This window comes from Histomonas meleagridis, assembly GCF_020186115.1.
Source record: "Histomonas meleagridis strain 2922-C6/04-10x chromosome Unknown contig_14, whole genome shotgun sequence".
NCBI lineage: Eukaryota > Parabasalia > Tritrichomonadida > Dientamoebidae > Histomonas > Histomonas meleagridis.
The window spans coordinates 263,497-279,810 of record NW_027150770.1 but is presented as its reverse complement, the minus strand read 5'-3'; the positions used below and the strand labels follow the sequence as shown (position 1 = coordinate 279,810).

Here is a 16,314-nt window from a genome sequence, read left to right as displayed (position 1 = left end):
CATTCTTTTTTAACATTTAATAACTTAAATAGTTATTTAACATATTCTGAATTCATATTTTATGATTATACAGTTCTCCAATATACAGTTCCATATAGTTTTTATTCATATTTTCATTTTATTTTGACTGAAAATAATGAAACCAATGAAAATGATACACAAACGATGATTATTATAATTGTTTGTGTCGCAATTGTAATTGTAATAATTATTTGTATAATTGTTATTTTGGTAATTCGTCAGCAAAAATCCAAAAAAGATTCGTCAAATTTCGAAGAAGTATCATCAAATAGTGAAAAAGATGTCACGAATAACAATGTGGTAGGTATTAAACTGAACCATATTGAAGAAGATTTTAAGGACAATGAATTTGATAATCACATTTTCATATGATGTATCTATCTATATGTAAAACAACACTAATTATATAGTAAACACTAAAAGCGTGTGAATTTGATGTATTGTCTTACTTTTTTTAATCAAAACTGTCGAGTTAAGAAATCAATGAGAATTGATCGTCCGTCAATAGAAATGAATTCAATTGCCGTTGTAATCTGCGACCGTTTTTTTAATAAAATGTTTCTAACTCCTAAAGGTGAAATAGTTTGGATTCTGTTTTGATAATAAATTTCTATTTTATCATTATTAATTATGAAAATGCAATCTAATTCTTCATTAATTTTTATTCTTTTTACATTTAACTTTATACATTTTACCTTTTGGCACTTTTACTTTATTAAACGGTATTTGGTTTTCAAAACTCAGGAACCGTTTAAGTTTCGATGAAGAAAAACCGGTAATGATCGACGACCGTTTAAACAAATAAACATTTAAATTCCAAAAAGTGTTTTGATGCATAAAATGTTTTGAAATTGTTTTCCAAATTTTCTTTTGGTTTAAAATATTTTGTTTTTTATACTTCATTAAAGGAATCTGAGGGTTAGGTATATCATTAATAAGTTTCACTTCATTTTTGATTATATAATTTTCAAGTTCTATTGATACTTTAGAAAGTTTATTCTGTGCATCATCAATCATTGGCTTAATGATTTCTTTTAATCCGAATTTATTTAATTTTAACGAGAACATATTTGGATATTTAATTTCGCCAATTGAATAACTAATACATTGCAAAATAAAATCATTAAATTGTTGACTATTTTGTAATGTCGGCAATAAAGAACGCATTAATGTTAACAAAGTATTTTCATTTTGACTAATTAATTCAGGTCGTAAAGTTTTGAAATACGTTCGTTGATGTCGAGCGATATCACTTTCTTTCTTTCATTTTTTTGTTGTTTGAAATGAGGGAATTTTCTGTCACTTTTCAATAAAAATATTTTACGTTTTCAGCTTTGTAAACATCTTCCGATCGCAAAAACAACAAAACATGCATCAACAAAAGTTTTACCAATGATTCGACGAAAATGCGGCGCGGTTGAAACTCTCTGTATCGTTTTTGACTGATTTATTAGCAAGTTCCTCAAGTTTTCTCGCAAATGTGTTCTTTCTTTTTTGTTTTGCCCATGTGTTTATTTTGCTTATTACAAACCTCTCAAAAAAATTCAGGTTCAAAGATTTTTAGTGATCAATTATCTATTTCTCAAACTCTCAAACATTCCCCTTATTTCACTTTAGAATCCAAAGGGCATACATATTTACCATTCTCAGCCCATAACAAGGAGTGTGTATCCATTAAAGTCACAAAATTTATTATGCTAAAAATGAATGAATCGAATACATTAAATATCATCACTGAAGAATATCAGCATCATTCCCCTTTATTAAAGTTCCCGATATCATATGTTAAACATTATTTCAAATTCTTTTCTTTGACATTTAATCATTTTTCATTAAAAGCTCATTTACCAATTTCAATGAATAATAATTTCATAAAGAAAATGTTCAAATTCAATGAAAATGTTCAAGTTCTAATGTATAACTTTTTTATTTTGGGATTTTTTTTCTTTTATGAAATCAAATTTTTATTGAATAAATTGAAAGCAAATGAAAAGAAAAAACAGAAAAATATTTTAATTTTTGTTATGTTTTTCATGAACTCTTATCAAATATATCATGAAGATAATTTAACACTTACAATCATAAATTCAAATGAATTTTATGAAATTTCTCAATATCAAAACATAACAAAATTTATAATTATCAGTGAAAATATATATGAAATTCCAAGTAATTCATTTTCAGGATGGCCTTCAGTTGTTTCAGTTGATTTTGGTAACTCAGTATCAAATATTGGAGGTTCTGTGTTTTCGTTATGTTCACAATTAGAAACGATTATATTTGGAGGAAATGTTACAACAATTGGCGGTAGTGCATTTTCATTGTGTTCATCAATCAAAAACATTACAATTCCAAATTCAGTTACAACAATTGGAAATTCAGCATTTTCATCATGTTCTAATTTAACATTATTAACACTTGGATATGGAATCAGAGAAATTTTAAGTTCAGCATTTGGTAATTGTTATAATCTTCAATGTATTTATTATTATGGAGATTCAGAACCAAAAATTGGAATTAATGCATTTTATAATGTTTTTACAAGTGTTATCACATATCCAACATACGTAGGAAGTAAATTTGGAAATTTAGATGTTTCCAAAGAAAACGCAGAAGGAACATGTAATCCACTTCCAACGCATTCATTTAGTCAATCGAATACATTTTCTAATTCGAATACATTTACTGCATCACTTCAAAGTGATATTTCATTATCATTATCATTTTCATATACATTAACAGTTACATTATCAATTACACATTCATTAACTATTTATGAAACAAAAACGAAAGCATTTTCATTATATATAAATCATTCGACATTTTCATATATTGAAACAGAATTTATTTATTACAATTATACGATTGTTATTTATTCGACTTATTGTAATTATTATTCCAATTTCTTTACAATGTTTTACACTTCCAATGAAAATTCACCAAATGGAATTACGACAAATGCTTTGATTGGAATTATTTGCGGATCATTTGCATTTGTTTTGATCATTGTTGGAATTGTTATATTTTTAGTGAAAAATAATAATAAGAAAGAAAAATCGAAATCAAAGTTACAATTTAAGGACACGACGACATCAAGTACAAAGCAAATCGAAGAAGTAAATAGTTTAGTTGAAGATATTGTGAAAGAAGATGAAGACAATTGGCTATGAATAAAATGTGTCATAATGAAAATTTTTTGATTTAATTTTTATAAACGAATATAAAATTATTCAACAAAATGAAATCATATTAACGATAATATCATTTTTACTTTAAAATGTTTTAAATTAGTTTATTTTAATATGAAATTTTGAATTTTATGATGTTTAACTAGTAACAATAATTTTGAATTACGATTGTAAATACATTAAATGTTAACTTTTGAATGAGATTGAATAAACTTTACTTGAATTCATTATTCTCAATCAAAAAATATTTTTATATTAAAGTTACAATGTAATTGATTTCGTACATAAAGAACTCCTTATATTTTGTTCATTTTATATAAAATCATAAATATTCAAACAATTAATAGCTGAATTGCCAATGTTTTAAAAAAGTGTTAATTTTATGATGATGGAAACATCTTAGATTAATGAACGGCACACCAAATTAAAGCATAAATTCCGTTCTATAACATATATTCATTGTGTTATTTAAAAGTGAATTTATAATGTTATAAAGCTGTTTCTTTGATTGTCGTCTTAAAAAATCGATTCAAATATGTCAAAATTGGTTTGAAAAACGACAATAAAACAACAGGTTTTTAAAAGTTTAACCGTGAGATTTTAAACTTTTGAGATAGCCGATGTATAATTGGTGAAGGTCTATAGATATATTACAAGCTGAAACATGAAGATCTTTTTTTTGTTCAGCATTTCGATCATGATGAAACGATTTATAACCGATAGAAAGCTTATTACACCTTATATCATTCAAAAAGAAATATTACAAATACAAAACCATGAAAACAAGAAAAGCATGACTTACAAATGTGATGGGGATGCATCAATTAATGAAATTATGAACAAAAAATATAAAAGATTTAACAATAATTATAAAGTTTTGATAAACAAATTATTTTTAAATTTGATACCATATAATGAATCTACAATAGTTGTACATCAGAATTTTAATAACAAACAAAAAATTCCAAGAACATATTTTTCAAACATTTTGGAAAAATACTTTGAAATTGATATATTTGTCAAAAATGGTATATTTGATAAAACATATAACAAATCTTATGAAGATGTATATCCTATAAAACGTGAATTTTCACGTTTTTTTATGATGCGAAATGACAACGAAGAAGGACCAAACATTTTGAATGTTTTACTTCATTTAACCATCATTTTTTCAATTACATTTCCGGTTATTTATATCAAATTTTATCAGAAAAACACAATTTCAGTTCAGAAAATATTAACGACCAAATATATATTGAAAGTAAAAGATAAGAAAAAAATTGAAAATATTTTAATTTTTGTTATGTTTTTCATGAATTCTTATCAAATATATGATGAAGATAATTTAACACTTACAATCATAAATTCAAATGAATTTTATGAAATTTCTCAATATCAAAACATAACAAAATTTATAATTATCAGTGAAAATATATATGAAATTCCAGGTAATTCATTTTCAGGATGGCCTTCAGTTGTTTCAGTTGATTTTGGTAACTCAGTATCAAATATTGGAGGTTCTGTGTTTTCGTTATGTTCACAATTAGAAACGATTATATTTGGAGGAAATGTTACAACAATTGGCGGTAGTGCATTTTCATTGTGTTCATCAATCAAAAACATTACAATTCCAAATTCAGTTACAACAATTGGAAATTCAGCATTTTCATCATGTTCTAATTTAACAATATTAACACTTGGATATGGAATCAGAGAAATTGGAAGTTCAGCATTTGGTAATTGTTATAATCTTCAATGTATTTATTATTATGGAGATTCAGAACCAAAAATTGGAGTTAATGCATTTTATAATGTTTTTACAAATGTTATCACATATCCAACATACGTAGGAAGTAAATTTGGAAATTTAGATGTTTCCAAAGAAAACGCAGAAGGAACATGTAATCCACTTCCAACGCATTCATTTAGTCAATCGAATACATATGCACATTCAGATTCAATTTCAATCTCAGCATTATATTCATTTAGTCAATCGAATACATTTTCTAATTCGAATACATTTACTGTGTTGTTACAAAGTGATATTTCATTATCATTATCATTTTCATATACATTAACAGTTACATTATCAATTACACATTCATTAACTATTTATGAAACAAAAACGAAAACATTTTCATTATATATAAACAATTCGACATTTTCATACATTGAAACAGAATTTATTTATTACAATTACACGATTGTTATTTATTCGACTTATTGTAATTATTATTCCAATTTCTTTACAATGTTTTACACTGATAATAATGATAATCAAAATAACAATAATAAAACAACGATTATCATCATTTCTGTTTGTGTAATTGTTATAGTAATAGTCATTATCATATTATTAATTATATTATTGACACATATTCGAAATAAAAAAGAAGAAATTTATGAAAATGATAAATCAGAACAAAATGAAAACGAAACGACGAATACATTTACTACAGGAATAAGTAACATAAATATTGAAGAAGATCCATTTGCTGAAGATTTTCAAGAAGAAAAATTCATTGAACAAATATAATTTTCAATATTATATATTTTTATATTTTGTAATGATAATTATAAATATTATATGAATCTTATGAAATCAAATATTTTGATGATACATAACATTAATGCATGACATCATGTTAATATTAACTTTAAAACTTTTATAATGATATTAAATGGATATGATCAAATATCTTTAATACATTCAATACGATGAATAATGAAGTATAAATATCAAAGAACACATGGCTTATTTACATCACAAACTATAACTTTCACACTTACACTTAATTAACATGGAACCAATTATTAATCAATTGATTAATCAATATTTTTTTCATGAAAAAAATAAGTGCCAATGGTAAAATAACATATTCAAATTTAAAAAGTAAAGTGAAAGTAATAGATCAATTTAAAATGATGAAGAAAATTAATGAGTTCAATATAAACAAAAATTAATACTATAAAATAAAAATGAAAATAAATTTAAAAATGTTTATTTATTGTAAAACTATTTTTGAAATGAGTGTTAAGAAGCATAAAACCATAAATTGTAAATTTAATTTTTTTATAAAGACGTTAAATCACTTCACGTGTTTTATTTATAGACATGTGACATGAAACATTTTCAAAAAAAATCAAATTTGTTAAAACGATATCGTTATGAAAATATTTTCCTGGGTTCAAAATTGCGAGTTTACATGTTGTAAATCATAGAAAAATTGCTCGGCAACAAGCAAAAAGTTTCATGTTTTGAGAAAAACTTTTTTGGGATGTTTTTGGTTTCTTTTCTCCTCCTCAGCAAATGTGATAAAATTATTGCAATACTTTCAAAATTTCACGCTAGAATTGATATCAATATTTAAGGAAGACAGCGAGTATTAGATTTAGAAACAACAATTTGATTATGGCTATGGTGCTATGGTATGTCTCCAAAATGTTCCAACGTATTCTGCAAAGGTAGGTTCTGTTACATCAGATAAATGCATCAAATTAGGATAATTATATCATATTTAGAGTTTCTGCAAAAAACACCCATTTTTGTTATGAAATTATCAAAACATCTGTAACTTCTGATACACGTTTTTTGTTTCTATATTTCTACACATCATATCTGAATGTAGTTCTGGTGGTTAATCAGGTATTCAGATAAATGATGACTATGGTATTGGTCTTCATAAATATTAAATAAAAATAATGCTTTTCATTCATTTAATTTTATTAATAAAACATGCTTCCAGTTTTCAAAGTTAAACAAAAAAGATGAAAACACGTCAACTTTAGCAAATCTATGAGAGTTCCAAAGGACAAAAAACTTTCCTTATTAATTCAATTTGAATTTCAATGTTTGAAAACATATCCTTTCACAAAAATTTGATTATTGTTCGTAACTTACTATTTGTTTTGCTTAATGTATGTTTATTCCAATTGAAAACCGTCATTTTATTGGTGCAACAGTGTTTTTGCTTTGATCTAGGTGGTCTGAAAGGAATTATAAGTAAATGATTTTCTTCACCATCGTTGAGAAAGTGCCATCTTTTTTTGAATGGTTTATTCTAAACGTTTTCCATCTTTGTTCATCAAAGCTTTGAAATCAAAAATTCAAAAAATCAAAAAAATGGATTTAATTTAATTTAATTATGAATATTTGTGTGCCCTGCTGATCACTAATGTATCATATATTGTTCAAATATTTTTCATACACGATGAGATAAAATTATTTTAATCCTTTAGAACGATCGAATTTCACACAAAATGTTGAAATATGTTCATGAATGAAATGATATCATTTAAGGTTCACATTTTGATTGTGTTCATTTTGATCTGATAAAAACTAATGAAAATCTTGAATCCACTTAGTTTAGCAACTGGATTTCCAAATACATTTTTTTTTTTTGAAACTCATAATGTTTGATTATTTTTTGTTTGCTTTTCTGTGCAATTTAAAAAAATTTTTACTCTAAAAGATATTCGTACATAAAAAACTTAATAGCAGTTTACTAAAAGTATCACTTTATTAAAATTATATAATTTCGATAAATTTATCAATTATTTAAAGTCAAAATCAGTGATTTTCTCGTTTTTTCTGTCTAATAATTTTGGTGCGCATACTTTCAGCAAGTCCTTTTTCATCGGCACGTACACAACTCCCGGTTTCATGTTCGCTTTATACCTTTTAGCTCTTTTTATTTTGTCACTATATTTTTTCTGTGAAATTTTCTGATGATTACGTAAATCAGAAACATCAATTTTACACATTTCATGTATACACTCTATTCTAATTTCATGTTCTTCTCTCATTAATATCTTTTTAATACGAAGTTTTTCTTTAACATTTTGATTATCACATCGACTTTCAGCTTCGAGCTCAAGTAATTGATCTTCATATTGCTCATTAAGAATCTCAATTAAAAGGTTTTCTTTCTCTTTTGATGCAGTTATTCGATTTTCATATTTCAAAAATGAATCTCGAGATTTCTGTTGAAGTTGCTTGATATCATTAACGTTAGCAGAACGTTTGGCTTCACTTTCGATATCAAGCCCATCTATAAGCTCAGTAAGATATGAGGCTTCATCAGCCCATAATTCACTGATGCATTTGTCGCGCAACTTTTTGAATACTTTATACGCCCGTTTCGGATCTTTGACGTTGGAGAGGTCGCCAGTGAGGACAGTGTTATAAATCTCTCTGTCGGAATGACGAACAATCTTCCCAAGATTACCAAAGAGTTCTTTGGGTTCTTCTTCGCTTTCTTCATCGGAGTATACAATTTTAGCTTTCGGATCGGGTTTTCGATTTTTGAGCATAAGAGCTTCAGACATGCGGGAAATGTTGGAAGAAGCTTCCCCAAGTTTCATCCCATCACTTCCACACCTTCGATGATGATGAGAGATATTAAGAGAGAAACGAGTGTTCTTTCTTGTATTATTACGAGCAGTGCCGTTGTCGTATGTGTTGTATGGAAATGATTTTAAAGGCTTTTTTTGGTTTAAAAGTTGTATTTGTCGGAATGAGGATTGAGTATGTGCACGTGTAAGTTTGATAAGATCATCTGGTGGCTCATATCCCATCTCTTTCCATCTTTGAAGATTCTTTGTTCTTAATTCTTTAACGATTTGTACTTGAGGATCATTATCTTCTTCCTCTTCTTCTTGTTTGGTTAATTCTTTGGGAGTTTTTTCAGATGGTACAGTCCTAGTAGGCCGAGCATCTGAATATGGTTTTCCACCTTTTAAAACCATATTCCCATCAATAGAGGTAAATGAAGGTTGACGAAATGTGAGTCCAATAGGTTTATCACCATCACCTCCTTCATCAAAAACTATAATGGGGTCATCTTTATCTTGCTTTAAATTTTTATTTGCTTGAGATTTTTCATGATTTTGCATCTCAATTTTTGGTGCTATTGAATTTTTGAAGTGAACATCTAAAATTGTCTCTTGCTGGGAAGGGTGCTGAGCAAGTAATGCTGCAAGAGGTCCTGCTTCTTCACTCATTTCCAATTTTAAAGTACGAAAAACCGTCGATGTTCACAAATATTTTATTCAAAAGCTTACAAAAAGTAGCATCGAAAGTGACAAAGCCGATGCAGATTCTGCACTTCGAGTTTTCGGTTTGTCACTCGGTTGTGAGCTTTACTCATACAATACTTCTATGAAATTTTATCGGCATATAAATTGAGTATGTTTGTTTGGGAGATCAGCGGTTTTCAGAATCAAACTGTAAAAAACTGGATTAATAATATTGCATATTATAAATAATTATTGAATACAACAAGTCATAAAAAAATAATTTCATGAAAAAATCATCATAGTCTTCGTTATAAATATAACTTTCAACACTATTTTAAGAAATTACTTCGGGGATACTTTTCCCACATTAAAAATAAATCCATTAAATTCAAACATAAAATTCTTTATTCGTATTATAAATTCCTCAAAGAGCTTCAAACGATTCCCAAAATTCTATCGTAAAATATAATTTTTATCTATTTCTCATTGTATAAGAAGCCGATGCTCCTGTCAAATCGCCTGATTTTCTCACTCTCAATTGCGCCGCATGTGAGGAAGACTCTGCGTCATTATCCTTTTCTATTGATCCGGAATCCGCGTCAGCGTTTCTACATATTTCCAACAGTTTCCTTTGTTCCTCTTTTGTGCTGAACATTAACTTTTCGTCCGTTGGCCATTTGTTCTCAGGGTCTTGCACCACTTTAAATGAGTAACCTTGGTCGACCAAGAACTGCTGTCTCTTTCTGGAGAAATACATTTCTTTTGTGTCCTCGCTGATCAACGTATAAAAGAATGCGTTATATTCATCAGCTCTTCCAGTCTTAGGCCTTAAAATGCGCCCCAATCGTTGAGCCTCTTGCATTCTCGAACCGAAATGAGAACAAATTTGTATTAAAACATTAGCAGATGGTAAATCGATAGCCTTATCACCGATTCTACTAATGAAGATACAGTTATATTTATTAGAAGTCTTAAATGCATTAAATATCTTTTCTCGTTCATCGTTTTTAGTTTCGCCACATAACATCGCACGATGAATATTCGGGTTTTGTTTAGACGTCTTTAAATTATCATGATAAATACCTAAAACAAATAATATATCAGCAAAAACTAATATTTTGTCGCCACGTTTTTCATGATATCGAATTAAGCGTTCGACTGTTTGGAACTTGTTCGGATTTAATGAAGAATATATTCGCCGTAAATTCATGTCATTACAATGCATATATTCGCGATAGAATTCGCCGGTCATTTTGTTCCAGATTTCGAAACATTGGACTCGTGCAATGTATCCTTGTTCTGCTAAATCAATCCAATTCGCTTCATAAAGTCGTGGCCCAATTAAATAATTCAAATTTTTGATCTTTTCATCTTCACGAATTAATGTCGCTGTTAGTCCTAACTTAGAATGTGCTTTGATCATATCAAATACTTTTACAAATGTTTCTGCAACGACTCCTTGAATCTCATCAATTATCATTAAGCCCCATTCTAACGCACAGATTTGCGCAATTATATCTTCCGATTCTTTGTTCTTCCCTGCAGATGTAAAGATGGAATATGTAGTAATCAATATAATAGGCTTATCATTAGGTATTGGCGTCTTGTTACCTGATGTGAATCGATATATTAATGATTCATCAACAGTGGTCCAACTAATGAATTGATTCCGCCATTGATCAACAGGAACATTAGAATCACAAAAAACTATCGTAGACTTCTTGATAGTACATGCTGCAGAGATACCAACAAGTGTTTTACCGGCACCACATGGTAAGACAATGATTCCACTTTTGGCACGTCCACCACCAAATATTTTATTAAGAGCTTTCTCTTGGTATGGACGAATGGCTGAGACTGTCTTTAGATCAATTAACAGATTCGGACTGGGATCATTATGAAAATCATATTCATCGGAAAATGGAAGTTGTAAATCAAACAAAATTAACTTACGAACTTTTTGAATCACATTTGATCGTACTTCAAATCGGCGATTAATTTGATCATCTGTAGGAATTGTGGATTGATTCGTGTCGCCACCAAGACCACTAAGCATTCGAGAGGTGGAGCTATAATCAGCAGAATTACCAACACCAGCAATATCAACTGATGTGGTTTCATCATCTGGTAAAATAAACCCTGTATCTGGATCAACAGTATCAAGTGGATCTGGATCTTCAACTCGAAGCGGACCAACCGCTTTGGCAACATCTCGAAGAAGTGATAATTTGGGAGATTGGATAAAATATCGATTATTATGAAGAATAAGTTTGAGCATACCAATGTTATTGACTGTGTCAGATACAAGCTTTTTAAATTCTTCAGTAAGTTCACACTTACTAAGAATGGAAAGATAATATAAAATGTCCTCGGTTTTAAGACCAATGGAATAAGCTGCATAAAGTGAATACATTGTGATTTGATACTCTTGAATATACTTCGGACGAGAAATAGGTTCTGCTATAGCAATCATGAAATCATAGGCTTTCTTGTAATACGGTGAAAATGTTTCTAAAAAAATATGACCGTCTGGTGCAACATAAATTGGACGATTGGCATGATCGGGATTTAAGACAAGATCCGGAAAACTTCTTGTAATAGCTTCACGTGGTGACATTGCACCTGTGAATTTTTCGTCTGAATTTGGTTGTTCTTTCTTTTTTGTTCTTGACTGTTTCCGATCCTTGCCCATGAATATGAGACATGTTATATGAAAAATGATTTTGGGTGTTGTTGAATCGAAAAGAAAATGAAATTACAACAATAAAAAGTCCTTATATTAAAAACGCCAAAAGTTTTGAGTATTTTAATTTTAGATAAAATGTAGATTTAAGCTTATAAGTTATTGTCAATAGATTCACGAAAAATTAACTATTCTTTAATTAAAAATAAGTTTTGTCAATACTAAATGAGTTAAATCTATTTAACAAAAAATTTGTTGTTTTCCTTATTTTTGTATCGTATAAATTACTAACTACATTATTATTCATCAGTGATTATTATCATACTATGTTTTATGATCTAAATGTACCAATTAAATTTCGTCAAATAATTGCATAGGAAAACTTTATATGTTGAAAACTTTTATCAAACAGAACAAGAATTTTATAAATTTGCTCATAATAATGATCATGGAACAGAAGTTTCAGGAATTCTTGCAGGCAAAGCTTTAATCCCTAATAGTAAAATATCTTCATATAATGGTATAGCACCAGATGCTAAACTTATGTATTTGGTCATCATTTATAGGGTGCGTGGAAAGTTCGTATAAAAATAATATGTGATAAAGATATAAATAAAATTTATATTAATATAGTATTTGTACATGTAGTATTTTTTTTCTCTATGAATTTTGTTTTGTTATCTTAAACACATGAAAAGTTATTTTTAATTATGTACGTTAAAAATGGAGGTTTGACATTTTTTTATGGAGGAACAAAGAGTAATTATAAAGTTCTTCACAAAAGGGAAGAACGCACAAGAAATGCAAGAGATATTAGAAAAACATTATGGGGAAGAAGCATACAAACTTCCCACAATATACAAATGGATGCAAAGATTTCGTACACTTTCATGTAGAAGATGAAGAAAGGTCAGGAAGACCATACGATGATCAAATTGTAAATTCTATTCAAAAATTATTAGAAGAAGATCCTTTATGTTTCGCTCGTTCAATAGCACGACAACTAAATGTATCAGATTGGTTGGTTAGGGATCGATTGAGAAACAATTTGGGATATAGAAACCTAAGATCAAAACTGGTGCCGCATTTTTTAACACCAGACCAAAAAAGTGCCAGAGTAAGATATGCAAAATCGATGCTAAAAGAACTTGAAAAGCATATTGAAACAAATTTTAAATATGTTCTTACAGGAGACGAGTCCTGGTTTTATTTTTATTATGACGCCAGAACTCAATGGGTTATTGAACCTGAAGAATTAATACAAAGAGAATCTTCAAGCTATTTTAAGAGAAAAATCATGATTATTTTATTTTCTCTCTGGAGAAGGAGTCAAACTAATCATATTTAAGGATGACAAGGAATCTATTAATGCTGACTACTTTATTAACAATATACTGAGTCAACTTAGAAATACATGTGAGCAAGAAAAGCCTCCCAACGGTCTAAAATGGGTTGTGCATTATGATAATGCAAGACCTCATACTGCTAAAAAAGTGAGAGAGTTCTTATTAACTACAAACTTTTTAAAACTCGATCATCCAGCCTATTTGCCCGATCTTGACCCTTGCGACTTTGGGATCTTTGGTACAGTTAAAGGACGAATGGTAGGGATCGAGTGTTCAGAAGTTAACGATCTTAAAATTGAGATAATGAAAATTTTGAATCAATTCACGCAATACGAAATAAATTCAATATATTACTCTTGGATAAGAAAATTGAAACAATGTATTCATATGAATGGAGAGTATATTGAGTAAAGAAATTATATATTTAATTGATTTTTGAAAACATCTAAAATCGGAAAAAATTATACTAACTTTCCACGCACCCTATATCACAATATAATCGACTTTTTGAGAACATAGATCTTTTTTTATCTACTCTTTCATTAGAAAATCCTCATATGTTTACCTGTTGAATCAACAATGGATTATAATATACTTGATGATAATGTTGTTTATAATCCTTAAGTAGGAGAAAATTGTTTAGTTTTATTATGGAGAAATATTTTACAATTCGAAATCTTGGAAAAGCAAAAAACGTACTTACAATAGGTGGAGCATCAAAAGTTTTTGATTATCGTTATCTTGAAATATATGTTATTGATGGTGAAGAAATATTTCAAATGTATTTCAAAGATGAACAACCAAATGGATATGTATGAATTTTATTTATCAGGAATCACTGATTTACAGCAACCAAATGGAACAAAGAAATTATATTATCTTAATTCTTCTACAATTCCTATACTATTATATTGAACAGGAAAAACATTATCAAACTTTTGTATTTGTTACTGATTTCCCTATAGAATCTTATCCTAATATTAAAGAAAATTTTAATTTGAAGTGAATTCAATATTTTGTTTTATCAAATGATTCTAAAATCTCAATAAAAGTCGAAAAAAATCCTAAAATTTATTCCAGACTGATCCATTTCTTGTTTTCCTCATATATGAGATTAAGAAAATGGATACAGCTTAATGTTATACGTGCTGCACACAGCATCATTATTTTATGTTCTTTTTTGAAAATCCTATTTTCCTTCATGAATGCTTCAAAAAGTGGATCCACTTTAACAATGAAGTAAATAAATAAACCTTACAATTTAGAATAACAAACCATTTAAATTTTCTCCATAAAAAGTGCCAATGCGCTTAATAATTTTTCCAAAATCAGTTATCTTGTGTCTGATCACTGTTTTTATGAACTCGCTTTTGTGCAACCTAACAAAGTTAACCCTTTATTAATAGCATTAATGAATTTACATATAGAATCATGGTTTCTTGCTTTCATTCTGATACACCAAAAGATGCATATTTCGTTTTTGACGAAAAACACATTATTTTATATTTATTTTAATAATTTTGGATTTCAAAATAATATTTGGAAATTATTTAAATTAGTTAGAACAGCATATATGAAAGCAGTTCTCAATTGTAAAATAGAAATGGTAAAATTACTTCTTGAGAAAGAAAAAATTGATATTAATGATAAAAATATTCATTTATTCATTTTAATTTTTGATTTCTTAATTTAAAATTTAAAAATAATATTTGGAAATTAATTAACATACTTGGAACAGCACTTATGAAAACCAACCAGAGGAAACAAAAAGAAATAGTTAACATGCTTGAAACTAGTTGTGCTTGCACAGGGATGTAATAATGGTAAAATTATATTTCTGTAAAAGTTTTTAACATTAAAACATTTGTTTGATGTTTATTACTTTTATTTACATCAATAAAAGATTAAACGAATCACTTGACAATTAATCGTTCAATTATTTAAAAAGTTAAAATTGAAAGAAAAATGATCGAAAATAACCCAATTTCAAATTCGGTTAAATTTTGAATAAGTTTGTTTGGTGAACACTTAAAAATGACAACAAAAGTGGCATCTAAATAGCCTGCGACTTAATGAACGCTGCAATCCAACGCGAACTCATTCAATACAGTGAAGATGATGATTTGAAGTTCACAATTGATCCAATCGAAGATGACATTAGCAACCTTCGTGTTACACTCAGTCCACCAGAAGGAACACCATATGAAGATGGAATTTTCTTCTTGATCATGACAATTCCACCACAATACCCATCAGCACCACCACAAATCAGGTTCGAAACCAAGATTTATCATCCAAACATCAATGAAGACGGAAAAATTTGCCTTGATCAATTAAAGAGCGAATGGAAATCCAACTATACATTGAAGCACGCTATCGAGTTTATCTATTGCTTACTTAAAGAACCAAATTGGGAAACTCCACTTGTCGCATCAATTGGTTCTCAATATCAAAATGATCCAAAGGAATTTGAAAAAACAGCACGCGAATGGACATCCAGATATGCAACATAAAAAATGCAATCTTATACCAACAATATTTTTTTGAATGAGTTGTTTCCAAGCCTTTTTAGATTTCTGATGTTTACATAATATAATTGATTATTATCAGAACCGATAGGTTTACACCGTTATTCAATATTTGGATTAAAATTGCTGTTTGACTATACTTTGTAAGTTTTATTTTGACTGAAAAAGCAACCTATCGTTTTGGTCATGTGATCGTTTTACTGCAGAGAACGTTTTTTAATTCAATCATTTACTTTTCCGGCCAATAAAACTGATTTTTGAGAGTATCGTTACATATAATGAAGCTGAGTTTTGCTGAAGCAGTTACGGCAAAAAGCTTTTCAGATTCAGTGGTCATCAGCAATCAAAGGTTTAACTCGATGATGCAGATTATTTCTAAACTATCTCCTTTTGTAATATTTCCATCTGTTTGGTCAATATTTCTTCATCTCTTCTATATTTGTCTTCAATTTATGATATTTAAAACAACATATATGTTATCTCAAATTCCAAGTTATAACTTAGTTTTATTCAATTCTATATTTGTGATA

The 16,314-nt window shown here is 28.3% G+C and overlaps 3 protein-coding genes across 3 annotated transcripts; 1 reads left to right on the top strand and 2 right to left on the bottom strand.

Annotated features, from left to right (window-relative positions):
- Positions 1-7,763: 7,763 nt before the first annotated feature.
- GO595_001420 (uncharacterized protein) lies at positions 7,764-9,212 on the bottom strand (the record flags this gene model as incomplete). The annotated part of the gene is made up of 1 exon (XM_067914217.1): positions 7,764-9,212. One exon carries the CDS (start codon positions 9,210-9,212, stop codon positions 7,764-7,766), a length of 1,449 nt encoding a protein of 482 aa, XP_067778412.1.
- A 487-nt stretch (positions 9,213-9,699) lies between these two features.
- GO595_001419 (DNA repair helicase rad25 family protein) lies at positions 9,700-11,919 on the bottom strand (the record flags this gene model as incomplete). The annotated part of the gene is made up of 1 exon (XM_067914216.1): positions 9,700-11,919. The coding sequence occupies one exon, from the start codon at positions 11,917-11,919 to the stop codon at positions 9,700-9,702; it is 2,220 nt and encodes a 739-aa protein (XP_067778411.1).
- A 3,409-nt stretch (positions 11,920-15,328) lies between these two features.
- Positions 15,329-15,769, top strand: GO595_001418 (ubiquitin-conjugating enzyme E2-16 kDa; the record flags this gene model as incomplete). The annotated part of the gene is made up of 1 exon (XM_067914215.1): positions 15,329-15,769. The coding sequence occupies one exon, from the start codon at positions 15,329-15,331 to the stop codon at positions 15,767-15,769; it is 441 nt and encodes a 146-aa protein (XP_067778410.1).
- Positions 15,770-16,314: the final 545 nt, after the last annotated feature.